We start from the raw sequence: 26,600 nt of genomic DNA, 5'->3' as shown, positions 1-26,600 counted from the left end.
GGCTCATGCCTGTAATCCCAGCACTTTGGGAGGCCAAGGCTGGTGGATCACAAGGTCAGGAAATTGAGACCATCCTGGCCAACATGGTGAAACCTCATCTTTACTAAAAATAAAAAAAATTAGCTGGATATGGTGGCACGTGCCTGTAATCCCAGCTACTCGGGAGGCTGAGGCAGGAGAATCACTTGAACCAGGGAGTCGGAGGTTGCAGTGAGCTGAGAACACACCACTGGACTCCAGCGGGGTGACAGAGCAAAACCCCGTCTCAAAAAAAATTAGCCAGGCATGGTGGTGGGTGCCCATAATCCAAGCTACTCAGGAGGCTGAGGCAGAGAATTGCTTGAACCCAGGAGGCAGAGGTTGCAGTTGGCTGAGATCATGCCACTGCATTCCAGCCTGGGCAACAGAGCGAGACCCAGTCTCAAAAACAAAAACTCGGCCGGGCACAGTGGCTCACACCTGTAAGCCTAGCACTTTGGGAGGCCGAGGCAGGCAGATCATGAGGTCAAGAGATCAAGACCATCCTGGCCAACATGGTGAAACCCCGTCTCTACTAAAAAATACAAAAATTAGCTGGGGGTTGTGGTGCATGCCTGAAATCACAGCTACTTGGGAGGCTGAGGCAGGAGCATTGCTTGAACCCGGTAGGTGGAGGTTGCAGTGAGCTGAGCTCATGCCCCTGCACTCCAGCCTGGTGCCTGGCGACAGAGAAAGACTCTGTCTCAAAAAAAAAAAAAAAAAAAAAAAATTCATGCTGAATACAGAAAATGTGAAAAAGGGACAACCATAAATGGAAGAACAATTGTCAGTAAGCTCACTCCTCAAAAACCAAGTTTTAGAAGCTGATTCAGTATAAGAGAATTTTTTTTTTCTTTGTGAGACAGAGTCTTGCTCTGTCACCAAGGCTGGAGTGCAGTGGCACAATCTTGGCTCATTGCAACCTCCGCCTCCTGGATTCAAATGATTCTCCTGTCTCAGCCTCTGGAGTAGCTGGGATTACAGGCTCAAACTGCCACACTGGGCTAATTTCTTTTTGTATTTTAGTAGAGACAAGGCTTTGCAGTGTTGCCCAGGCTGGTCTTGAACTCCCGAGCTTAGGCATCCCACCTGCCTCGGCCTCCCAAAGTGCTACGTTTACAGGCGTGAGCCACGGCGCCAGGCCCAACTAAAGAAAAATTATGGAATCACAGTCCTATTATTTAAGGCAACTTAAGGCACAAGAACTCTAAGGAAAGGCCTTCTTTTAAAAATTTTTTTTTGAATCAGAGTCTCATTGTATTGCCTAGGCTGGGGTGCAGTGTTGTGATCTTGGCTCACTGAAACCTCCACCTCCCGGGTTCAAGTGATTCTCGTGCCTCAGCCTCCCAAGTAGTTGTGACTACAGGCATGTGCCACCACGCCTGGCTAATTTTTGTATTCTTAGTAGAGATGGGTTTTGCCATGTTGGCCAAACTGGAATCCAACTGTTATTGGTGGAGGATGTTCAGGTTCTTGGATTCTTGAACAAAGAATTGGACAAAACGTACAAACGCAGCAGGGAAAGAATGAAGCAACAAACACAGAGATATTTGATAATGAAAGTAGGCTCCACAACATGGGAGCAGGCCCGAGCATAGGGGCTCAAGAGCCCGATTACAGAATTTTCTGGGGTTTGAATACCTTCTAGAAGTTTCCATTGGTTACCTGGTATACGCCCTATGTAAATGAAGAGGATGAAGTAAAGTTACAGTCATTTACTTGGGGGGTGCTCTAAGTAAATGAAGATCCTGTCATAGCTTAAGTGTTTCCATTTGATTCAGTTCTAGGAAGTCAGCATGAATCTGCTTTATGTTCCCTGCCTCCAGACCCAATTCTCCTGCCTCCTGCCCACAAATCCTGGGCTCAAGTGATCTGCCCGCCTCGGCCTCCCAAAGTGCTGGGATTACAGGCGTGAGCCATGGCACTCGGCCAAAATGTAAATGAGTCCTCGTAAAGCAAAAAAAGGTATTGTGAGTAATAAAGTTGAACTATGAATTAAAATAGTGTTTTTGTATATGTGTGGTAGTCCAGATTATCTATGAATTTAACTACATTTTGTGGTCTGCTATGAATTGACTTAAACAAATTGTTGCATGTGTCCTCTCACTCAAGGCCTCATTGTGGACAAGTCTCAATTTTTTTGAAACTTAGTTCCTTGAGCTATAAATGAGAAGACTGGGCTGTATCTCAAAGGACACTGACAGCCAAAATAAGTTATGACACAGGGAATTTGGCCAGGCCTGGATCAATCTTTGATGATAATAAAGAATGAATTCATAAAGCAGAAACATCAATTAACGAGAGAAGAGAGTTCTCCATCTTTATTTGCAACCAGAGCAGATACAATGTGTTTCCTGTCCTTTCTGCAAGTAGCCATGGGAAAGAGGGGAGGGGAGAGAGGACAGGGACAGGATGTCTTTCCCTGACATGTCACTCAGCAGCCTGTATCGTTTCATTTTTTTCATGGCCATCAAGTCTCATAGCCCAGAATTATGTCCCAGAAAACGTAAGAATTCCAGATAACTTTCAGGGTGACAAAAAGGTGCTTAATTTCATTTGCTTTTTTTTTTGGAAATGGAGTTTTGCTCTTGTCGCCCACACTGGAGTGCAATGGCGCGATCTCAGCTCACTGCAACCTTCGCCTCCTGGCTTCAAGCAATATTCCTGCCTCAGCCTCCCGAGTAGCTGGGATCACAGGCATGCGCCACCACGCTTAGCTAATTTTGTAGTTTTAGTGGAGATGGGGTTTCCCCATGTTGGTCAGGCCGGTCTCGAACTCCTGACCTCAAGTGATCCACCTACCTCAGCCTCCCAAGGTGCTTGGTTCACAGGCGTGAGCTACCAAGCCCAGCCTCATTTGCATTTTTAAAATTGTTTTCAAGGGCCTTCCTTTCTCCCACTGTTGCAGTGTGAATTTATAATGACATATTGTCAGACTTAGGAGAAGGAAAATATTTACAGAGAGCCACTTAAAAGGAAAGGACTCTGGTGTACCTTTGGTAGGTGGACGCTGTTGCCAGTTTGCAAGTGAATCGTTAAAGAAACTGGGAACAGGACAAGTGAAAATGGAGAGGGCCCAGGATATCTAAGACTGGGCTAGGGAGCAGAAAGGGACCTTGCTCTTTCAGGTGGTGTCGCTTTGAAGGCACTGTGATGCTTGATTATATGCCAATCTTTGATAACAGAAATGGTGTCATTTATCTTAATATTCCCAGCGCGAGAGATAACAGATAATCAAAATATATGTTCAATTAAATGGAGTAAAAATGAGCGGGAGTAAGGAAAAATGAGACAAATAACAAAGCATCTGTTATTGGATGCTAAAACTTTTACAGGATTTACTGCAGGCGGACTGCAAAGGGAAAGAAACTTCAACAGAGCAGGTTTTCAGACGGGCTGTCAACAAACCACAATTTAGAGGCAGCAGCAGTAAGCTGCGGCGTTGTCTTGGAGAGGTGAGCAGCGTTCCTTAGCAATGAAAACCGGTCAGGCAACAGGTTTGAGCCCCTCGAGTCAAAAAAGAAAGGCAGGAGCGACAGCGACCCGCAGACTGGCAGAATAGAGGAGAGTCTAGGGTGACAGAAACTCCGAAGTCGGAGCAGGCGCGAGAGCACGCAGGACAGACAGCGGGAGAACCCCGGTCCCGCTGCCGCACCAGGTAGTTCGCTTTGACCCTGTTTCTTCACAGAACGACCAGGAAACCTTAAAAGATACACGGCTCGGGCTGGTATCTTGGTGTGATAACTTCCGTGTTTGTGTATGTGTGCAACAGGGAGCGCCGCCCGCGTGTGTCTGTGTGTGCAACAGGGAGCACCGCCCGCCAACTTCCGCGTGCGAGGAAGGCTGGAGCGCCGCCCGCCCGCGCCCAGCCAGCCCCAGAGGAAACCCGCGCTCCCCGCCCGGCCGGCCCCCTCCGCGGCGAGCCGGAGAGGGCGGGACGGGCCCAAAGCCACGCCCCAGCCGAGGCGCAGCCCCACAGGCCGTCTTGGCCGCGCTCGCCCGCGCCCCGCCCCACGACTACATTTCCCGGCAAGCCCCGGGCCGCCCGCGCGCTGCAGTTGACCCATTTCCCGGCCCGTCACGGGCTCGGCCGGCCCCCGCGCCCAGGCGGCTGCTCCCTGCTGACTGGGGTGTGGGCGGGAGCGGCGGAGGGAGGAGGAGGCGCTGCTTGCCGCCGCTGTTGCCTCCGCTGCTGGGCGCCGGGGCAGCTCCCCGGGTATCTGCAGCCGCCATGGACGAACAGGCGGGTCCCGGCGTCTTCTTCAGCAACAACCACCCGGGCGCCGGCGGTGCCAAGGGGCTCGGGCCTCTGGCGGAGGCTGCCGCGGCCGGCGAAGGGGCGGCTGCGGCGGGGGCGGCCCGAGCCCAGTACAGTCTCCCAGGGATCCTGCACTTCCTGCAGCATGAGTGGGCCCGCTTCGAGGTGGAGAGAGCCCAGTGGGAGGTGGAGCGGGCGGAGCTGCAGGTAAAGACCCTCCCGGCCTGGCCGTCTTCATCCCGCCTCTTTGCTCCCTTCCGCCCCGCCCCGGACCCTTCTCCCCCTCCCCCAGCCCGCTCGCGTCCCCTCCCCTTTGCTCCCGCCCATCCCACCCTGAGCCCCGTCCCCCGCTGAGCCCCGTCCCCCGTCCCCTTCCTTCCTTCGCCTTTTGCCTTTCGCTGACCCCACCTCAACCCTGTTCACACTCCTGTTCCCGGTGCGTTGTTTACCCTCCCCACGCCTCTTCGTCGCCCCATCCCACTCTTAACTCCCAGGCTCATTTCAACTCTATCCATCTCGCATCGCAGGGCTGTCCTCTCGGTTTACTAATTGGGCTGGCAGTAGTTTTGAGAGACGCAGAGCAAACCGTCCGGTGTCCTGGTGTGCCCCATTCTAGGTCTAGAGAAGGTCCCGGCAGAAGGTGCCGGCTTTGGCCCCTGTCTGCGAGGAAGGTGATCAAGAAGACAGCAGAAGTTGTGTCAGTGAGGCCTTGACTCGAGACGAGAAGTTGACGTTGAGCAAAAGTGTTATGCATATATCAGCTCCCTTTTTAATATATGTAAATATATCTTCTCCACTTTCTTCCGACCCCCTCCCACGTTTCTTTTAGGTATTTCCAGTTAATGCATTTTGAATGAAGGACCTAGATGATCACAGTCAGAGAGAATGGTTCAGAGATGGTTCCTGTTCTCAGAATCTGAAACGTCCCAAGGGTTAATTTTATGTTCAGTGTTTTGGGAGATTTTCTTGTACTTTAAAAGAAACTAGAGGAGCTTTGAAGTTAGTTACATTGCCTTGCATAATCTGCAAGTTAAAGTATAGCCAGGGAGGAGATACTGTGGGCTCTGAAAATAATGAAAGTGAGGCTGATACTTTACAGACCATTCAGAATTGGTGAATAGGTTTTCAGTGGTGGTTTTAAAACTTTCAAGGCATACACACCAATTTCAAGAGGAACTTAACTATGAATAGTTGTGCCTTTCTGTTTTACGGGCTAAGCCTGTATACTTATGAAATTTGAATATAGTTTTAGTTAGCGAAACACTTGAGTTTAAAATGCTACCCAGTGTGTCACTTTTTTTGGTAACATGTATTTTCTTTGGCACTTAAAAAAAAGAAGAGGAGAAATCTGTTAAACAGAATCATGTGCTGGAACAGGCTCTGTGGTGTAGTGGAAGTGGCTGTCGAAAGAGCCAACACACAGGTCTATAGTAGACAAGGTTATAGTAAGGGCTGTGTTTGTTGCTAGGTCTGTGACCTTGAGGAAATCCTTTAACCTCTCTGGGTTTCACTTTTATCATTTATTTATTCAGCACCTGTGTATTGAGTGCCATGTTAATTTAGGCCCGGGGATGAAAAAAAAAACGACCAAGCTTCTGCCCTCATTGAGTTTATGTTTCAGTGGAGGGGCAAACAGTCGAGCAGATGCGCCTATAGAATATAATGGCTTATAGTGGCAACTGCTGTGAGAAAAAATAAGTCAGAGTTCAGGAATAGAGTGTGATAAGGGCAGCTATTTTAGATGGGGTGGTCAGTGTAGGCCTCTGAGAGGTGACAAATGAGCAGTTGAATGAAGTGAGGGAGTGACCAGTAGTTTCTCTGATTCCTTGTAAGTCTGTATTTCTTTTCTTTTCTTTTCTTTTTTTAGACGGAGCCTTGTTTCGTCGCCCAGGCTAGAATGCAGTGGCGCAGTCTCGGCTCACTGCAAACTCTGCCTCCTGGGTTGAGGTGATTCTCCTGCCCCAGCCTCCTAAGTAGCTGGGGTTACAGGCGCCTGCCACCAACGCCCCAGCTAGTTTTTGTATTTTTAGTAGAGATGGGGTTTCACCACGTTGGCCAGGCTGGTCTCGAACTCCTGACCTTGTGATCTGCCTGCCTCAGCCTCGCAAAGCACTGGGATTACAGGCGTGAGCCACCACATCCAGCCTTAAGTCTGTATTTCTAGTTATATGTTTATATTCTTTGGCAGCTTTCTGATCCCTGCTGTTCCGTCGCTGTAGTATTTAGTCGATCTGGTCTATTTGCAAGTTGTCTTTGACCTTGTCTATATAGTTTCCAACAAATTTGAATGCTTACACGTTGACATTTATTAGAAGTGCATCCTATAAAAGGTGTGGCTTTCAGGCTTCAAGGAAATGTTAAAGGCAGAGTTTAATGTTGTGAAGTTGTGTGCAGTGACTTTTCTATGTAGCTACTTAAAATTTAATTTCTTTTCTAGTTTTGGGAATGTAAGATAAGTCCCAGTATTTTGGTGAAAAACACACCAGAAAACAATGCTTACCTTCCTACCTGTGGAAGTTGGGGAATTCCAACCCATCCTCTCCCCTGTTCACTCCCTCTCCTCGTTTAAACTTTTCAATTTACCAGTAACTATAGTTAATCTTCAATTTTTATACACACATCCACAAACACCCCTTCCTGGGTTATTCGTGGCAAATGTTTATTAACTCCAGGTAGCTTTCCCATGGGTGCTTATCATATTAAAGACACTACTTAAAAATTTTTTGTTTCTTATTTTGGAGACAGGGTCTTGCTCTGTTGCCCAGGCTGGAGTGCAGTGGCACTATCTTGGTTCACTGCAACCTCCACCTCCCGGGTTCAAGCAGTCCTTCTGCCTCCGCCTCCCAAGTAGGTGGGATTACAGGCATGTGCCACTATGCCTGGCTGATTTTTGTATTTTTAGTAGAGATGGGGTTTCACCATGTGTTGGCCAGGTTGGTCTTGAACTACTGACCTCAGTGATCTGCCTGCCTCAGCCTACCAAAGTGCTGGGATGGTAGCATGAGTCACTGCGCCCAGCCAAGGACATAGCTTTTTTAACAGTGTCTTTTGTTTTGTGCACAAATTAAATTAAGCCTCCATAGAGAAACTTTAAAAATGTGTAATTTTCCTAACAGAACGTGTATGATATATTTTGGGGGGAAGGGTTTGCAATAATCTGTGGTCTTTGTTGCCCCTTATTAGTATAATTGAAAAAAATTTAAATAATTTCTTTACATTACCATCATTACATTTGAATCTTCTCTATTTTTCTTTTACCATTGAATTTTCTTAGAAACACAATAGGAAGTAAAAGAGTTGAATGCATTGTGATGAAATATGGATCAGTTGGTGTCCTCCTTTTAATTTTTAAATCTTTTCTCAAGCCATTAACACCAGTCAACATAAATACCTTTAAGATTAAGTCAAATTTACCCCTTCAGGAACCTGTCAGCCCTCCTCTTTCAGGTTGCCAGGGAAGAGTTGTGAAAGGCAATCCAGGCTCTCATCTACCTGGCCTGCCTTTACCGCTTCCTCCCTCCTTCAGATCTTGGGAGTAAGGAAACAGCCACATTATAGCAAATACCTATTTGTTTGTTATTTATTTCACTCTTGCCCATCTTAGTTGATAGATTCTCTTTTTATTTTTGATAATGCTCTCCTCCTCACGTCCAGTTGAGATTAGACAATTCATGGGAGTGGGAGGAAAAGAATGATTAAGATTTTTAGCGAGCTTTACATTTGTAAAAGGAATTGGAGAAGGAATACTAATCATATTTGAGAAAAATATGTGTATATGAGGCATTGTGCTAGATGACCTCAAAGAAACATGTTTAGTTAGTATGATATAACTTGTAAAAGAATCACAGTGTTTATCATTTGGGGAGGGGGCTAGTTTCCTTAGAATAGTGAAGGAGAGGCTGGGTGCAGTGGCTCACGCCTGTAATCCCAGCACATTGGGAGGCCCAGGCAGGCAGATCACGAGGTCAAGAGATTGAGACCATCTTGGCCAACATGGTGAAACCCTTTCTCTACTAAAAATACAAAAATTAGCTGGGTGTGGGGGCGTGCACCAGAGGCTGAGGCAGGAGAATCCCTTGAACCCAGGAGGCAGAGGTTGCAGTGAGCTGAGAACGCGCTACTGCACTCCAGCCTGGCAACAGAGCGAGACTGTCTCAAAGAAAAGAAAAAAAAAAAGGAATAGTGAAGGAGAGAAGAGTTAGCAGTGAATGGGGAGAATATCAGGAGGAAAGAACTTTATGAGGTCATGAAAACCTAAGACTCCGTATTTGAAAATTACTGACTTAGGAGAAAACAGGCATGTAAATAAAAAATAAAAAATGTTGGCCCTAGATTTTGATATGTGTGTGCTATAGAAAAGGCTCTGCTATTTACCTGGAAGTGTTAGAGTTGTGTGAAAAAGGTGGCAAGATTGAGTAGCTTAAGGCATGTGGCATGGAGGCTGTATGCTGGAGTTTCGGCTTTAATGATTTGTATTTTCTGGGTCTTGGCATTAATGATTTATATTTTCACTTCCCAAATATTTTTCAAGTAACTACCTCATGCCAGGCCTTGTTGTAGACACTGGAGATACAACAACAAAAATACGGATCTTGCCCTTGTGAAGCTTAAATTGTTGAGGCAGACAGTGATAAATAAATACGTAAAATGTTGGGAAGGAAAATAAGAGGGTTTGAGAGAGTGCAACGGGGAAGAAAGGATTCTCTGATTAGATGCCATTTGAGCTAAGACCTGAAAAGGTGATACCTAAGGTGAGGAAAGAGCTTTCTAGATGGAAGGAACAGCTGGGGGGAGGAAGCATGCTTGGAATGTTTAAGGAACAACAAGGAGGCAAAAGTGGCTAGAGTAGAGGAAGAGAACGAAGAAGTCATGTCAGACAGGGTAAGAACTTTGGCCTTATACTTCAGCAAGATGAGCAGCCATCAGATAGATGTTTTGAGCAAAAGAGTGACACCATCTTTAAAAGGGACCCTTTGCAATGATTCAGAATAGACTTGGAGGGACGACAAGAGTAGAAGTAGCAGGGGGACTAATTAGGAGGTGACTTTAATAAATCCAGGCAGAAGATGAACTAAGGTGGTAGTGACAAGATATGTGAATGTGTATTTTGATACATATTCAAAATAATACAAAAAACAGGATTCTGAATAGAGCCAACAAAATGTGCTAAAGGATAGAATGTGGGGTTTGAGAAAAAGGGGAGTCAAAGATGACTCAAAAGTATTTAGAGGGCCAGGTGCAGGGTGGCTCAAAACCTGTAATCCCAGTAGTTTGGGAGGCTGAGGCAGGAGGATCACTTGAGCCCAGGAGTTCAAAACCAGCCTGGGCAACATGGCAAAACCCCATCTTCAGAAAAAATTTTTTAAAAAACTGACCGGGCGCGGTGGCTCAAGCCTGTAATCCCAGCACTTTGGGAGGCAGAGGCGGGTGGATCATGAGGTCAAGAGATCGAGACCATCCTGGTCAACACTGTGAAACCCCATCTCTACTAATACAAAAAAATTAGCTGGGCATGGTGGCGCGTGCCTGTAATCCCAGCTACTCAGGAGGCTGAGGCAGGAGAATTGCCTGAACCCAGGAGCCGGAGATTGCGGTGAGCCGAGATCACGCCACTGCACTCCAGCCTGGGTAACAAGAGCGAAACTCCGTCTCAAAAAAAAAAAAAAAAAAAAATTAGCTGGGTGTGATGGTGTGTGCCTGTAGTCTCAGCTACTTGGGAGGCTGAGGTGGGAGGATCGTGTGGGGCTGGGAGGTTGAAACTGCAGTGAGTCATGATTACTCCACTGCACTCCAGCTTGGGCAACAGAAGGAGACCCTTTCTTTTTTTTTTTTTGAGACGGAGTTTCGCTTTTTGTTACCCAGGCTGGAGTGCAATGGCGCGATCTCGGCTCACTGCAACCTCCTCCTCCTGGGTTCAGGCAATTCTCCTGCCTCAGCCTCCTGAGTAGCTGGGATTACAGGCACGCGCCACCATGCCCAGCTAATTTTTTGTATTTTTAGTAGAGACGGGGTTTCACCATGTTGACCAGGATGATCTCGATTTCTTGACCTCGTGATCCACCCGCCTCAGCCTCCCAAAGTGCTGGGATTACAGGCTTGAGCCACCGCGCCCGGCTAAGGAGACCCTTTCTTAGGAGAAAAAAAAAAAAAAAAAAAAGTACAGCCTGGGCAAAATGGTGAAGCCTCTTCTCTCTCTCTCTCTTTTTTTTTTTTTTTTAAAGACGGGGTTTCACCATGTTGTTCAGGCTGGTCTTGAACTCCCAACCTCAGGTGATCCTCCCCACCTCAGGTGATCTGGCCTCCAAAGTGCATGGATTACAGGTATGAGCCACCAGGCCCAAAGCCTCATCTCTACAAAAAATACGGAAAATTAGCTGGGTGTGTTGGCATGTGTCTGTGGTCCCAGCTACTCAGGAGGCTGAGGTGGGAGGATTGCTTGAGTCCTGGAGATCAAGGCTGCAGTGCACTATGATCGAGTCTCTGGGCGCCATTGTGAGGCCCTGTCTCAGAACAAGACAAACAAACGAATAAAAATATGTGTATAGAGAGAGACTGAGCAGCCTCATAGGACAGCTGAGAAGATTTACTGAGCTTTTTAATGGAAAACATAAATAACTTAACATGAGTTTGCCTTTATTATTGTGACTATTATTTCTAACAAAACTTACTATGCATTTTATGCCTAAAATACATATTTGCCATAATTTTGATTTCTCAGAGTCCTAGTTTCCTCATTTGTAGATAAGGATAATAAATTACCTTGTGAGAAATTAAATTAAGATAATTTAAAGTACTTAGCAGAGGCATGGTTCATAACACCAAGTTAAGTGCTTAACAAATAAGTGGTTGCAGATGCATGATGCTAAACTTTTGCTCTCGGTTATCTCCTCATCCCCAGAGAAAAGCATAATCTTCAGTCATGAACTTTTCTGAGGCCAGAGCACACAAGTGCCATCCTGAGGCCATGCATTGTCATATTTTGGGTTTGACCTGGCTCTAAGAGATTTAATGGGAGTGAATAGTTGCCTTCACTGTCAGCCTCAGAACATTGAGGATATGCTTCAAGTGTATTTGCTTTCCTTAATAACCCAGTAGGTATCTGTTACCTTGGAATTCATACAAACTTCTATATGTGTTTATCTTAACTTTGCAGTACATCTTGGGTAACAAATTGTATAAATATACTAACCACATTATAAAATGAATCCTAGATTTTATTTGGCCCTTTAAACCTCTTTCTTTACATTTTGAGCAGCTGAACTCCATCGTGGTATGGTATAATTTTGTCAGCAGGTTCATTTTTCATTCTACTCAAATTCTTGATAATTTAATAATCTTTATATTTTAGAAAGTTTATAGAGGCTTTAATCTTTAACAATATATCTCATTGTTTGTTTCTTCAGTTCAGTGTTTCTCAACCTTAGTTATGCTCTTAGAATAATCAGAGGGAACACTTAAAAATACCAATTCCCTGGCCAAGCTAGGTGGCTCACGCCTGTAATCCTAGCACTTTGGGAGGCTGAGGCGGGCAGGTTACCTGAGCTCAGGAGTTTGAGACCAGCCTGGGCAACATGGTGAAACCCCATCTCTACTAAAATACAAAAGAAATTAGCCGGGCGTGGGATCGTGCACCTGTAGTCCCAGCCACTCAGGAGGCTGAGGCAGGAGAATTGCTTGAACTCAGGAGGCAGAGGTTGCAGTGAGCCAAGATTGTGCCACTGTACTCCAGCCTGGGCGACAGAGCAAGACTCTGTCTCTACAAAAAAATAAAATAAAAAAATACCAATTCCCTGGGCTTTACCCCAGATCAATTACATCAGAATCTTAGGTATTAGTATTAGGACCCCTAGCATTAGTAGTTTTTGAGCTCCCCAGTATGTAGCAAGGATTCGGAACCACTGCTTTAGTTGTTTTTTCTGTTTTTACATATCTATAAAAGTTTGATGATTTCAACACTTTTATTAGTATTCCATATATGGATGGCTTTTTATAGAATTTGGGATATAATTTCTTTTTCCATTGTTCTTTCTGATGGTAGCTAGCATTTTATTTTTAGGCAGGCGAATATTATAATTTGAATCACCTCCTCCTGACTGAGATGTAATGACAGAGTAATCTTTGAGCTGGAATGAACTTTGGAAGTAATCAGCTCAATTAGGTAAAGTGAGGTTCAGAGAGAGGCTGAATGACCTAGAATGAAATAAGTTTTGTACAAGCTGTGTCACTTACATCTCCAGATATCTTTACAGTTTTATTTTTTCATATTTTTTGTCTAGGGGCCATGCTAATCTTCTGTATTATTCCAATTTAGTATATGTACTGCTACAGCCAGCAAGCACTCTTTAGTTTTCTTTAAAGCCCTTTCAGATACAATATATCATTTAATCTGTACAACCTTCTGAGGTAAGCAGAGCTACACTGATGCTTTTTTTAAAAACATAATAGACATAAAGATTTTACCATGTTTTACTGCTTTCTAGCTTATTTTATTGGTTACATTTAAAATTTTCTCTCTTTGGTGTTCTGTAGTTTCATTATGATGTGTCACAGTATAGTTTTTTTTTTTATATTGTTTGGGACTTCATTAGACTCCTTGAATTTGTGGATTGGCTTCTCATTAGTTCTGCTGATTTCTTAATTGCTATCTTGTTAGGTTTGTCCTCGAATGCATTTTCCTTTCTTCTCCTTTTGGATTTCTGATTATATGATCTTAGAGCTTCTCCATTATCTGCTGTATATTTTCCATCTTTTTATCTCTCCATGCTTTATTCTTGATAATTTATTCCGAGTTACTTTCCAGTCTGTGAATTACCTTCCAATCCATTAATTTTCTCTTCAGCTGAGTCTAATTTGTTAAAACCATCTACTGAATTTTTAGTTTTGGTTATTGTTGAAGTTCATTTTGGTTCCTTTTCAAATCTGCTGGGTCATTTCTTAAAAAAATATTGTTCTGTTCTCAGCAGATATTTTCAGTGTCATCTTTAATTCTTTAAATATAGTAAGTAGTTATTTTTTAGTGTTTCTGCACTTCCTTTATCTGAGATCTTACAGGTACCTTTGTGTGTTCTGTTGTTTCTGCTGGTTCTTGCTCATGATGACTTGTTCTCTTGTGTCCTTAGTTTATCTTTGTGTGCTGCCTACCGTCCTTGAAAAACTATGAGACTGGCTGGGCATGGTGGCTCATGCTTGTAATCCCAGCACTTTGGGAGGCTGAGGCGGGTGGATCACCTGAGGTCCAGAGTTCAAGACTATCCTGCCCAACATGGTGAAACCCCATCTCTACTAAAAATACAAAAATTAGCTGGGCATGGTCGTGGGAGCCTATAATCCCAGCTACCTGGGAGGCTGAGGCAGGAGAATCGCCTGAACATGGGAGACGGAGGTTGTAGTGAGCTGAGATCCCACCACTGCAATCCAGCTTGGGCGACAGACTCGTCTCAAAAAAAAAAAAAAAAAAGAGAGGGGTGCTGGGTGTGGTGGTTCACACCTGTAATCCCAGCACTTTGGGAGGCTGAGGCAGGCGGCTCATGAGATCAGGAGATCGAGACCATCCTGGCCAACATGGTGAAGTCCTGTCTCTACTAAAATACAAAAAATTAGCCGGGTATGGTGGCTGGCTCCTGTAGTCCCAGCTACTCAGGAGGCTGAGGCAGGAGAATCACTTGAACCTGCAAGGCATAGGTGGCAGTGAGCTAAGATCACGCCACTGCACTCCAGCCTGGCAACAGAGACTCCATCTCAAAAAAAAAAGAAAAGAGAAACTATGAGACTAATCTGAGCTCTCAAATAAAGGTATCTTCTTTAGAAAAGGGTTTTTTTTTGTTTGTTTTTTTTGCATTTGCTTCTGGTAGATGTCTAGAGGCATTACCAGTCTAGAACCACTTTATTTTTTATCTTTTTTTGAGACTGTCTTACTCTGTCATCCAGGCTGGAGTGCAGTGGCGTGATCTTGGCTTACTGCAACCTCTGCCTTCTAGGTTCAAGCGATTCTCGTGCTTCAGCCTCTGGAGTAACTTTGACTACAGGTGTGCACCATCACACCTAGCTAATTTTTTTTTTTTTTTTGAGACAGACACTCCCACTGTCACCCAGTGGGATCTCGGCTCACTGCAACCTCTGCCTATTGGGATCAAGCAATTCTCCTGCCTCAGCCTCCTGAGTAGCTGGGACTACAGGTGCCTGCCACTATGCCTATTTACTTTTGTATTTTTAGTAGAGACGGGGTTTCACCATATTGGCCAGGCTGGTCTTGAACTCCTGACCTTGTGATCCACACGCCTTGGCCTTCCAAAGTGCTGGGATTACAGGCGTGAGCCACTGTGCCTGGTCAGTGCCTGGCTAATTTTCGTATTTTTAGTAGAGACGGGGTTTTGCTATGTTGGCCAGGCTGGTCTTGAACTCCTGGCCTCAAGTGATCTGCCTGCCTCAGCCTCCAAAATGCTGGGATTACAGACATGAGCCGCCACACCTGGCCCAGAATGACTTTAAAGTAAATGCCTTCCTTAAGGTGTTTGGGCCACCTAGCTGATGTGAATTTTGGTTGTGAATACATTTGAGGTCCAGTATACTTCTGTTTCATCTTTGTTTTGAAGACATCAGCCCTGTAGGGTCTTAGCTAAATGTGAGGGTATATCACCTGTTAGATGTCTGCTCTGGATGGGTGGGGTGTTTGATTTTTGCTTGTTGGGTCCTGTAAGACTGTTTATTCTGATTGGCCAATATCCTAAGGGCAAAAATGGCTTTTTGTTCCCTTACCTCACTGGGTTCCCATTTTCCCTTTTATTTTGGCCAGATAATTCCTTGCTAAGTTTGTGTTGCTTTTAAGAAAATTGTGAAAGTATTTTGTCCAGAAGTTTTGGCTGTGTTAGTAGAATTGCTATGGGGCACGATAACTGGAAACTGAATTCTCTTATTTTACTTTCAAAATCTGACAAATTGGAATGACCCTACTAATTATTTGGGGAGAAATAATGTTGTCAGTACTTCTTTATCAAGAGATGTGCCTATTTAGTCCTAAACTTTATTTCTAAATCTACTTTTCTTTGAATGATAAAGGGACACCTACAGTTTTTCTCCAAAATCTTGATAACTGAAGCAGAGTTTAAAACAAAACCCTTTGCTATGCAGTCTTTAAAAGGTGTTTGAAAGTTCAGATACTCTGGATAGAGTCCCCTTTGCCAGCCTACTGTCTTCTTGAAGTCAGCTATACTTTTGAGTAGCATTGAAGTTTCAATTCTGGGCCATTAGAGATAAAATTGTCCTTGGATCTCTAGAATTTCTTGGCCCAGTGGCCAATTTGACAAAACAGTCTATTGATTGTCTTAATTGGGCAGTGGAAAGTATGGCTGTCAGAGTCAGACATCTCTATCACTTTCAGTTTAAAATTTTTCTAGGCCTCATTTTTGTGCAATGTGGGTGATAATATCCCTACTAAGCAGGATTGTTGTAAGGTTTAAAAAAAGATAAAGTATGCAAAATATGTGGTACATGATGGGTGTCCAATAAGTGGTTTGCTTTTTTGTTGGTTGAGATTTCTATGGACAGAAGGCATTAGATTTATTATTTATTTAAGTCTTGTTATAGAGGCCAAGAACCAGTTTCAGTGATCCATTTGTCACAGTAGCTACTTATATTCTCTTTGCCCTGTAAGTACAGGTTGAGCATCCCTAATCCAAAAATCCTAAATTCAAAATGCCTCAAAATCTAAAACTTTTGAGTGCTGCTGATATGATGTCACAAATGGAAAAATTCATACCTGACCTCTTGTGGCAGGCGGTAGTCAAAAAGCAAGTGCACAACACAGTTTAGTATCCCATAGGGAAAAATAAAATTACCTTTAAACTATGTGTATAAGGTGTATATGAAACATAAGTGAATTTTGTGTTTAGACTTTGGTCTCATCCCCAAGATATCTCATTAGGTATATTCAAATCTTCCAAAATCTTGAAATCCAAAATACTTCTGGTCCCAAGCATTTCATATAAAGTGTAGATAGCTTATAGACATTAAGGACTGGAGGTAGTAATCAAGGCAGATTTGGAGTTCAGGAGAGAAGCTTGAGGCAAGAGAAAAATTGAGGAAGTGGGTAGAAGGGGAAAAGAAGCAAAAGAGGGGAGTAGAGGGGTGGAAAGAGCAGAGGCAGGAGAAACTGCACACATTAACCTGTTCTTAAATCTTCAAGGATTTCTTATCTGTATTTTTCATTTTGGCACTTATAATTGTAGAATTCTAGGGCTGACGGGAATACACACACACGTACACATGCATATATGCACATATATACACTGCCCTCCTCCCTCTAATGAAGTCTAATGAAGGAAGAAGATTTTCTTCCTTCATTAGACTAAGAACATTTTACCTCAGAGGGACCTTAGAATTTAAGTAATCTCATCCCTGTTTCATCAGTTAGGGCTAGAGAAATGAAGTGACTTTTCTCAGGTCACTCTGAATTACTTTAATCTTAGTTTAGAACCCAGGGGTCCTAGTACCCAGGCCAGGGCGTTGCTCTGTATACCATATCCTCTCCTTTTGATCCCTCACTCGGTGTAGCTGCTTCTGACTTGAAGGATCCAAGTGAATTTTAACATTTAGATGACTAAGTATGGTTTGAAAAGTTGTCATAATTTAAATTCTTATTATTATTTCAAGTTTTTCTTGAAGTAGAATAATTGAGTGAAACAATATAGTAAGGGGTTCAGAAAAATCTTTAACAATTTGTGTTTCCCAGAAGTCTTTAACAATATAGTTCTCTAATTTCTTTAAATAATTTTATTTTTGTGTAGGGAATACTGAAATAAAATCCTTATTTCATCTTAAAATCTGCAAATTTGGAGCTTTTTTTTTTTTTTTTTTTTTGGGGGACAGAGTCTCACTGTGTCACCCAGGCTGGAGGGCGATGACATGATCTTGGCTCACTGCATCCTCCGCTTCCTGGATTTAAGCAATTCTCCTGCCTCAGTCTTGCAAGTAGCTGGGATTACAGGCACCCACCACCACACCCAGCTAATTTTTTGTATTTTTAGTAGAGACAGGGTTTCGCCATGTTGACCAGCCTGGTCTTCATCTCCTGGCTTCAGGTAATCCACCTGCCTCAGCCTCCCAAAGTGCTAGGATTACAGGCATGAGCCACCATACTAGGCCAAATTTGGAGCTTTTTAAGCTTGCTTTGAAGGGAGCTTAACTAAGTTTTGTATATACATTTGAATATAGTTTGTGTTTATTGATCGTATATCAAATTGTGTAGTGCTTTGAGTTTTAGGTTATTTAAAATTTTTATTTTAAAGCGATTGGGTCTTTCTTGCCATGCTGACCAGGCTGGAGTGCAGTGGCTATTCGTAGGCATACTTATAGTTCACTGTAGCCTCAAACTCCTGGGCTCTGTTGATCCTCCTGCTTCAGCCTCCAGAATAGCTGGGATTACAGTCTTGAGACACTATGTGTGGTTATTAGTCTTTTTTTTTTTAAAGGACGGTATTTCACCATGTTGGTTAGGCTGGTCTTGAACTCCTGACCTCAGGTGATCCACCCGTCTTGGCCTCCAAAGTGCTTGGATTACAGGCGTGAGCCACCACATCCGGCCTATTAGTCTGTTTTTAGGCAGTCTTACATATGCTATGTTAGAACAGGATAATATGTCAACTGTGTATTTGCTCTTAGGCAGAAAGTTATTTGACGAAATAAGATCACTTTCCTTGGCAGACTTAATGCCTTTTTTTCTTTAAAAAAAAAGTACCTTATCTGAATAAGATAATGAAATATTAGAAAACACTGATATGTAAGAAGGAAAATTTATTGTACAATTGGCTGGAAGCAATATGGCAGAAGACAAAAGCAGTAGGTATCTTGTTTTGGAGATGAGATGGAGAGAAAAATAAAGGAGTAGGAACCCTGAAATTAAGGTGAGCTTGGGAAGTATTGAATAAGGTTGGGTGAAATAGGTATTTTGGGTGTGGCAAATATGCATCTCTCATCAGAAAGATTAAAGGAAAGGGCCAGAGGGAATGTTTCATTACTGAACACACAGGTTTCATTAGCGTTCATTTGAATGTGAGAGAAATCAGCTCCAATACCGGTATATCTAGTTAGGAGAAGTAAATACCATGTCAAATTCCACAACGGTGATAACCAGTTTCACCTGAAGGAAAATTACAGCCCAGTCTGGGATTTGCTCTTTTTTTTAATATATATATACTTCCTAAATGAGAAGGTTAACCAGTGAGCAAAAGAGCTTGAATTGTAGGCACAACCAAAACCTGCTCCTGAGGAATGTGGTTTGGTTTGAAGCTGAAAGGAGGGAACAGGGAGGAGCCTGTGATCTGGGTCAGCGCACTTGCTGAACTTGAAAAGTAGAGTCTGCCAGGGGAGAAGGTATCCATGGTCCTAGTAATTCAACCCAGTACTTTTATCTGTTGTTTCTCCTTTGTCGTCTTCTTTATCTGCCAACATTAATAATAGTTTCATTTATTGAGCATTTTCTATGTCCCAGGTACAGTGCTAAGCACTTTACATGTACAATCTATTTTAATATTTGTAAAACTGTATGTAGTAGTAGATATTAATCATTCCCACATTCATAGGTGAGAAATTTGGGAAGAAAGGTTAAATAATTTGCTGTAGAAAAAGTTTGAGTGATGGGTCTGGGCATGGTAAGTAGAAGGAAATATTTTGACGTTTTTCTTTTTCTCTCATACTTCAGGGTCATTGTGCAGGGCTAGAATCTTTTCCTTCCCCTTGTCTGCCTAGTGAATTTCTAATCATCTTTCAAGATTCCATTAACTCTGGGAAACCTGTCTGACTTCCAGGCATAAGGAAGCTTTGTGCTTCCCTAACGGCTTGTATATACAAGGAAGAAGCATTGTTACCCAGCACCATCCAGACTGGTGGTTGGTCAGTTAATCCAAAAAGATATTAAAATGATATCTTAAACAATTTGTTTTAGGTTAATAGTATATAGATGTATAGTCCTTGGCCAGTGTAAGAAGGCCTACCCACCCTTCACGTTTTTGTTTCTTAGAATTAGAATGCTGATTGGAGTTTTGTATTGTCATTCTTGAATAACCCACTGTGTGTGTGTGTGTGTGTGTGTGTGTGTGTGTGTGTGTGTGTGTGTGTTTTATTTTTGAGACAGAGTTTTGCTCTTGTTGCCCAGGCTGGAGTGCAGTGGTGCGATCTTGGCTCAGCACAACTTCCGCCTCCCAGGTTCAAGGAATTCTCCTGCCTCAGCCTCCCGAATAGCTGGAATTACAGGCATGCGCCATCACGCCCGGCACGTGTTTTTTAAAAAATGATTTCTGGCTTTGGTTTTCCCAGTAAAGCAGAGTGAATGCAGAATCCTAGATTTTTTATTACCCTCACCCCAGTCTTTTACAGTTGTTTCACCCACATCTACTTTGACAGCAGTATTTTTTGTGGGTCTCCTTTATTGTCTTGTCCTTCCAAGACATTCTTCCTTTTTATATCTATATTTTACTGGTTTATGTAATATTTAATTGAATTATTAATTCAAGTAACAAGTGCAACTGGCATAAACAGGTTTGAGAGGAAACCTAGTTGACTCTTGGTGAATTTATACAACTTTGCTATGGAGACCAAAATGTATGGTGAACTATAAAGAATAGTCTATTAGCTGTGAATATTTAATGTGCCCTGGACTTCAGGCAGTGTTCTCCAAAGAGATGAGAATACTGGTTAATCCATAGGATTGGTCAAGAGGGGATTTGTGAGAACTTCTGTATCTCTATTATACCTGCTATTTCAGTGGTCCTCAACCTCTTTGGCACCAGGAACCGGTTTTATGGAAGACAATTTTTCCCATACCAGTCAGTGGCCCAGGAGTTGGGGACCCCTGTGCTATCTTATACTTGGTATATTTGTTTGTTCGGTAGATTCCGAGTCACTTAAGGGTGTTTTTATTTCTCTAGGGTCATTAGAGTGACTGGCACATAGTAGCTGCTTAATAAGTGGTTCTTAAATGAATGAATCATATATTAGGCTACAGTGTTACTCAGTATGTATTAACAAATGTCTATATATGTGTATCTTGTCTGTCAGCTAAATTGTGTCCTTAAGGGCAGGACCTGTGTTTCAGACATCTTTGATATTTACCATGTTTGTCAGATTTAGTGAATGTACAGTATGTGTTGGTTTTAGGGGAGCAGTGTATCTGTCCCTTTTGCTGCTTGCTAGTTCTGCCTTATGACTTCCACTGGAAAGAGCTTTTTAGTGCAAATAGTGTCTGCATTTTATTGTATAAAGTGTTGCCTGGGCCATACCAAATCATTTTGACAGAGGTCATTTTAGGGACCACAGGCTTCATAATTGCTACTTGATGCTAGCTGTAGCAAATTGCTTGGGTTTTGGTAGTTTTCAGTATAGCATTGTCTCCTTTCATCCCCCCTTGTGTGTTAATCATTGACTGCCAGGAAATGTCTTTGGCATAACATCCTAAAAAGTCTTTGTTATCAGCAGGGCCCTGTAACATTTTTTTTTTCTTTTCTAAAGCCTATGCCTTCAAATTTTTTTATAAGTGTCTTACTCCTTCTGAGAACTAATTGAATATTTTTTCCTTGTAGATAAATCATATTTTAAATATCTAGTTGTCATTACTTTGCATTCTACTTTTCTGATTTTGTTTATATGTTGCATCACCAATATCTTGTGATATGTAAACTTTTTTGAACTCTGCTTTTTAAAATGAATAAATGCCTCAATTATCTGGAACTTAGACTGGAACACTGTAATCTTATCTCTGAGCCTGCTTCCCTTCAAAAAATTAAGATCTAGCTTTTCAGAATGCTTATAGCTAGCCAAGTAAGTGAGAGTAAACACAAAAAGGCTAAAATACGGAAATTCCGATGATGCCAAAGCTTCATATAAAATGTGCCATCGTGGAATTTAAAAATTTCTGTGCTTTTTCATCAAGGTTTTTGGTTGGGGCATTAGATACTTCCCGAAACTGGCGTTCTCCTAGGCACTGGAGATACCATGGGGAAGAGGCAGATAGGGTCTCAGCTCATGTGGTGCTTATAATCAAGCAGTAATTCTTAACTTTGGACAGACTTGAGTCCATTATGCCAATGGTAGTCTCCACTTTGCCATGCCATTTTAGTTTTCCCTAATGAAAAACCACGCCTGTAATCCTAGCACTTTGTGAGGCCAAGGCGGTGGATCACCTGAGGTCAGGATCCAGCCTGGCTAACATGGTGAAACCTCGTCTCTACTAAAAATATAAACATACAAACATTAGCTGGGCGTGGTGGCGCGTGCCTGTAATCCCAGCTACTCAGGAGGCTGAGGCAAGAGAATTGCTTGAACCTGAGAGATGGAGATTGCAGTCAGCCAAGATCGTGCCACTGCACTCCAGCCTGGGTGATAGAGTAAGACTTAGTCTCAAAACAAAAAAAAAACCAAGAAACAAAAAAACCAGCTAATCAACCAACCAGTAACAACAAAAGAAACACCTTTCTCAGCTCCCTTATCTATTAGTATTGTCATCCTATCCCTCATTCTCCTTCATTTCACTCTGAATTTCTCTGAAGGACCACATTTACTACATTCAGTGTTTTTACTAGTCTCATCTCTCTGTTGTCTTTCTCTTTTTCTGTTTTTGATTACTCATTTCTCAATCTCTTGTGATCTTGCTTCTGATCCTCTATTCAGATAATTGATTACTAAATTATACTTTTTTTTGGCAGTTACTCTTTGAAGTCCTCCCACTCTTAATTCCTTTTCTTTGGATGATTTACAGAAGTATCTCTCTAGCTAGTCTTGATACTTCTCTGCAGTTAAAATTCTCCACGTCCAGTTTTTGCTAATGTCTTTACCAGGATGACCTACCGTAACTTGAAACTTGATCATCCTTTCTAAAATCCTTTTCCCAAACCCAGTTGGCCCGTTTTCTCAGATCTAGCCCCTAATTTACCCTTTCCAGAAACCTAGCCTCAGCTTTCACTCAACCTTTCACTTTTCTTCTTCGAGACGCGGTCTTGCTCTGTCGCCTAGGCTGGAGTGCAGTGGCGCAATCTTGACTCACTGCAACCTCTGCCTCCCAGGTTCAAGCGATTCTCCTACTTCAGCCTCCCGAGTAACTGGGATTACGCACCCACCACCACACCTGGCTAAGTTTTGTATTTTTAGTAGAGACGGGGTTTCACCATGTTGGCCAGGCTGGTCTCGAATTCCTGACCTCATGATCTGCCTGCCTTAGGCTCCCAAAGTGCTGGGATTATAGGAGTGAGTCACTGTGTCCAGCCAACCTTTCACTTTCTTGTAGTCACTCTTCTAGCCATCATTAGTTTTGTAAAATACATATTTTAAAATCCTTTTTTAATCTTTTAATTCCTAGTACTACTTCTACCCTTGTTCATACCTCATCACCTCATATCTGGATGACTGAAGTAGAATCTTCCCTAATAGTTCACTTCTGATTTCTCCCTTGGCTAAAGTAGTTTACATAGTATTGCCTCCCAAGCTTCTAAAAATTGATTTGTTCAACACATTCTTTTTATTTTTATTTTGCCTAATATAGGTTTTAAATCTCTCCATGATTAGACTGTTTATATTTCCTACATACATATTAGAGCAGTCATGAATTACTTAATGGAATTTCATTTTTGTATGAACATTATAGAGTGTACCTTCACACCCTAAATGGCATAGCCTGCTCTACACCTAGGCTATATGGTGTAGCCTATTGCTTCTAGGCTACAAACCTGAATAGCATGTTGCTATACTGAATACTGTAGTCAGATGTAACACAGTGACGAGTACTGGTGTATCTAAACATATCCAAGCCATAAATGTAGAGACAGTACAGTCAAAATATGGTATAACGTTATGGGACCACCATCCCATATATATGCAGTTCATCATTGACTGAAATGTCATTATTCAACACATGACTGTACTCTTTCCAAACCAAAATATTGTTATCTTACTTTGTACATAAACCATACGTGTTTTTTTTGTCATTGCTCAAAAGGTTTATTCTGGAATGTCCTTCTACAACCTTGTAAATTTATATATTCTTTATTCAAATTTAGCTCAAGTCCCATTTGCAACACTAAGATTTTTGGATACCCTCAGCTTTTAGTGATATTTCTTTTTTAGTACTTGTTTTGTCATTTGACACTTAGGGTGTGCTACCTTATACTGTTTTTACTTGTTTCTTATAAATCAGTCAGTTTAACAAATATTTATTGAGTGTCTACTATTTGCAAGTAACATTTCTAGGACTTGGGGCTATAGTAGTCAACAGCATAGACAGTCTCTCATCTCTTTAGCGACTTACTTTGAGAGGATGATCATTCTGTAGGATGAGGGGAAATGTTTTGGAAGATGGTTATTTTAATTTTGATTTAATAATGTTTTATAAGTAGCCAAAGTAATACTGCCTTGGAAGATGTTACTTCAACTGCATACCCTTAGTGTCCTATGAAGAGGAGACAAATAAGCAGAATGCAAGTAAATAAATAGAAGTATTAAAAAATATATAATTACTGTCTTGGGATCAGTACCTACCTCTGTTTTCCACATGCCATTTTAGTTCCATATCATCACAGAATGTTAAACTCTTTAATTTGTAGTTGAGGGAACTGAGGTTGCTCAGAAAAGTTAAGTAACTTCAATAAGGTTGCACATATTTGTGAGAAAACCAGGAGTAGGAATTTCCTAACTCCCACTCAGTGCTTTCTTTGTCAAAGGACATTGCATTTTTGTAGAACACAGTTCTACATTGAATTTTGTAGAACACAGTTCAGTGATTACATATATGTAGTCCCGAGTTATCAAGAAAAATTAAATTATAATCACTGGCTTTTTTTGTAACAAAGGTAGGAATTTGTAGGTTCTTAAAATTTAATATACTTAGTGCTTAAATGATTAATTTATCTTGAATATTTTTACATATATCTAGTATTTTATGGTATTTACTTTGTGATGTCTTTTTTTTGAGACAGAATCTCACTCTGTCTCCAGGCTGATGCAGTGGCATGGTTTTGGCTGACTGCAACCTCAGACTCTCTGATTCAAGTGATTCTCCTGCCTTAGCCTCCTGATAAGCTGGGATTACAGGCACGCGCCACCACGCCTAGCTAATTTTTGTATTTTTAGTAGAGATGGGGCTTCACTATGTTGGCTAGGATAGCCTGAATCTCTTGACCTCATGATCCACCTGCCTTGGCCTCCTGAAGTGCTGGGATTACAGGCATGAGCCACCGTGTCTGGCCTGTGATGTTTTTTGTTTTTGACTGTTTGAATAAAAATTATTGCTTTGACATTTTGACTTAATTTTGTATATTATTTTTAGCAGGAGATTAGTATTGTGATAGTTGAAAGTCAGGTAGTTATTAGTAAAAGTTTCACTAAAACTTGTCCTTCCTAGTTAAGGAATTTATTTATATTGATTTGGATAAAATGTTTTTGTAAGTTTGGTATAATATGAATTGGGGGCAAGATTTGGAACATTAATTATTTGACTTGAAACTATCAACTTTTTTACAAAAAATAAACAGTTTTAGTTTTTATTTGGAATTGAGTTAAATTTACATTTTATTTTTAGACACTGTCTAAATTTTATGTTTAGAATAAATGATTTATTTATAATAATACATGTATATATAAAACACAGTATATACAGAAATATACAAAGTAGAAAGTACCTCAGCCTCTCTCCATTCCTTTTTACAAACCTACCGTTTAGAGATAAATTGTATTAACAAGTTAGCATATATCAGATTTTATGTATACACCCACACATGTGGGATTTTTACAGAACTTGCATTTACCTTGGTAATAATTGGGATCTTTACATTTCAAGTCTTCTCAAACAAGATTTTTCTTAATTCCTTAAGTAAGAGACATCTTGTACTTAAATACCTAGGAGTAAAGTAAATAATTTGTAGGTTTTATTACTTGCATGAGTGGGATCTTTTTCCATTTTATCTCTAACTGGTTATTTCCAACACATGGGAAAGCTCTGCTTCTGTGTGCAAAGTCATTTAGTCACCTTGTAGAAATACTTGTTTGGATGTTTTAGGTAGAAAAAAATGAACTGCAAATATTTCCGATATTTATAACTCTCTTTTTCTAGTATTGGCTATTAACTCTAGAGCTTTGTATCATTATGGTCATGTGACAGAGTTTTTCCTTAAAAAAAAAATTTACTTTATTTCATGAGATAGGGTCAAAGAAGAATAAAAAAAAGAAGGGAAAAAAATTTATTTTAAAGTTACATAAAAACTGTATAACTGTTTAGTATTTATCATTTTTCTAAGAATTACTGTGTGGCATGTTAAAAGTGTTTCTAGTTTTCTAAGAGATGCTAACACTAATAGACACTGACTTTTGTGAATTGATTTTTTGCATCTAAGATAATGTGTTCTTTTTCTCATTTAACCTACTAATGAAATAAAGTTGGCCTTGCAGTATTTTTCATTTGATATACTTTTGATATACTGTATTTGCTTTCTTAATATTTTATTTAGGATTTTTGCTTCTGCATTCTTAAACATAAAGTCATTATGTATTTTTGAAAATGTTATTTTGAACTCAGGTACAGAGAATTAAGTTCTCATAGTTTATGGCGCATCATCATTGGTCTGCACACAGTTTCTCTGTTGTTTAATTTACTTATCCATTTTTATCTCCATTCCTCTTACATTTGTTTCCCTTCTGTTTTTTTTAAATATATCTTTATAAAAATATTTTTTCTTACACATGTATTACTTATTTATAAATATCAAATTGTGCTATTTTTGTTTCTTTTTTTAAAGATCCAGCTGTGATATTTTATATATATTAAATCTATTACTTTTAACTGTTTGAGAATTTCTTTGACATATTACTAAATATGAGAATTGCTGGTTTGTTGGATATATATACACTTGATTTGACTAAGTACTGCACATTACTTTCCAGAACGACTGCTCTGGTCTACATTCCCATTTGCAGTATGTAATCCCATATTGCCGTTAACACTTGGCATTATCTAGCATTCTACTTCTTGCTAGTCTGATAAATTTAAAGTTATATCTCCTTAAATTAATATGCATTTCTCCGATTATGACTGAATTTAGGTATCTCTTCCATAATGTGTTAGCCTTTTGGGTTTCCTCCTCTCTGAACTGCTTGTTTCTTTGTAGTCCATCTAACAGCATGGGATGTCTTTCTGTCTATTTATTTAAATCCTCTGCTATGTATATTTACAAATTGGAACAGTTTTCTTTTTTGTTCTATAATTTATTTTTGGCAATTTTTCAGGTTAGTGTAACAGTTTTAACAGAAAACAGAATGATAATTTTATTAAAGATAAATCTGTACTTGTAAG

The 26,600-nt window shown here is 41.2% G+C and overlaps 1 protein-coding gene across 2 annotated transcripts in view; it reads left to right on the top strand.

The window, feature by feature from the left end:
• Positions 1-4,249: 4,249 nt before the first annotated feature.
• Positions 4,250-26,600, top strand: part of STRN (striatin) — a 133,048-nt gene continuing 110,697 nt past the window's right edge. For both annotated transcript variants that reach the window (XM_012475494.2, XM_012475493.2), the window contains exon 1: positions 4,250-4,483. In XM_012475494.2, coding sequence (XP_012330917.1) covers positions 4,250-4,483 — 234 coding nt within the window. The remainder of the gene's footprint in view (positions 4,484-26,600) is intronic.

Source organism: Aotus nancymaae, unplaced genomic scaffold (genome assembly GCF_030222135.1).
Source record: "Aotus nancymaae isolate 86718 unplaced genomic scaffold, 86718_ANA_hifiasm-v0.15.2.pri h1tg000057l, whole genome shotgun sequence".
Classification (NCBI taxonomy): domain Eukaryota; kingdom Metazoa; phylum Chordata; class Mammalia; order Primates; family Aotidae; genus Aotus; species Aotus nancymaae.
This window is presented reverse-complemented; position numbering and strand designations above follow the sequence as displayed.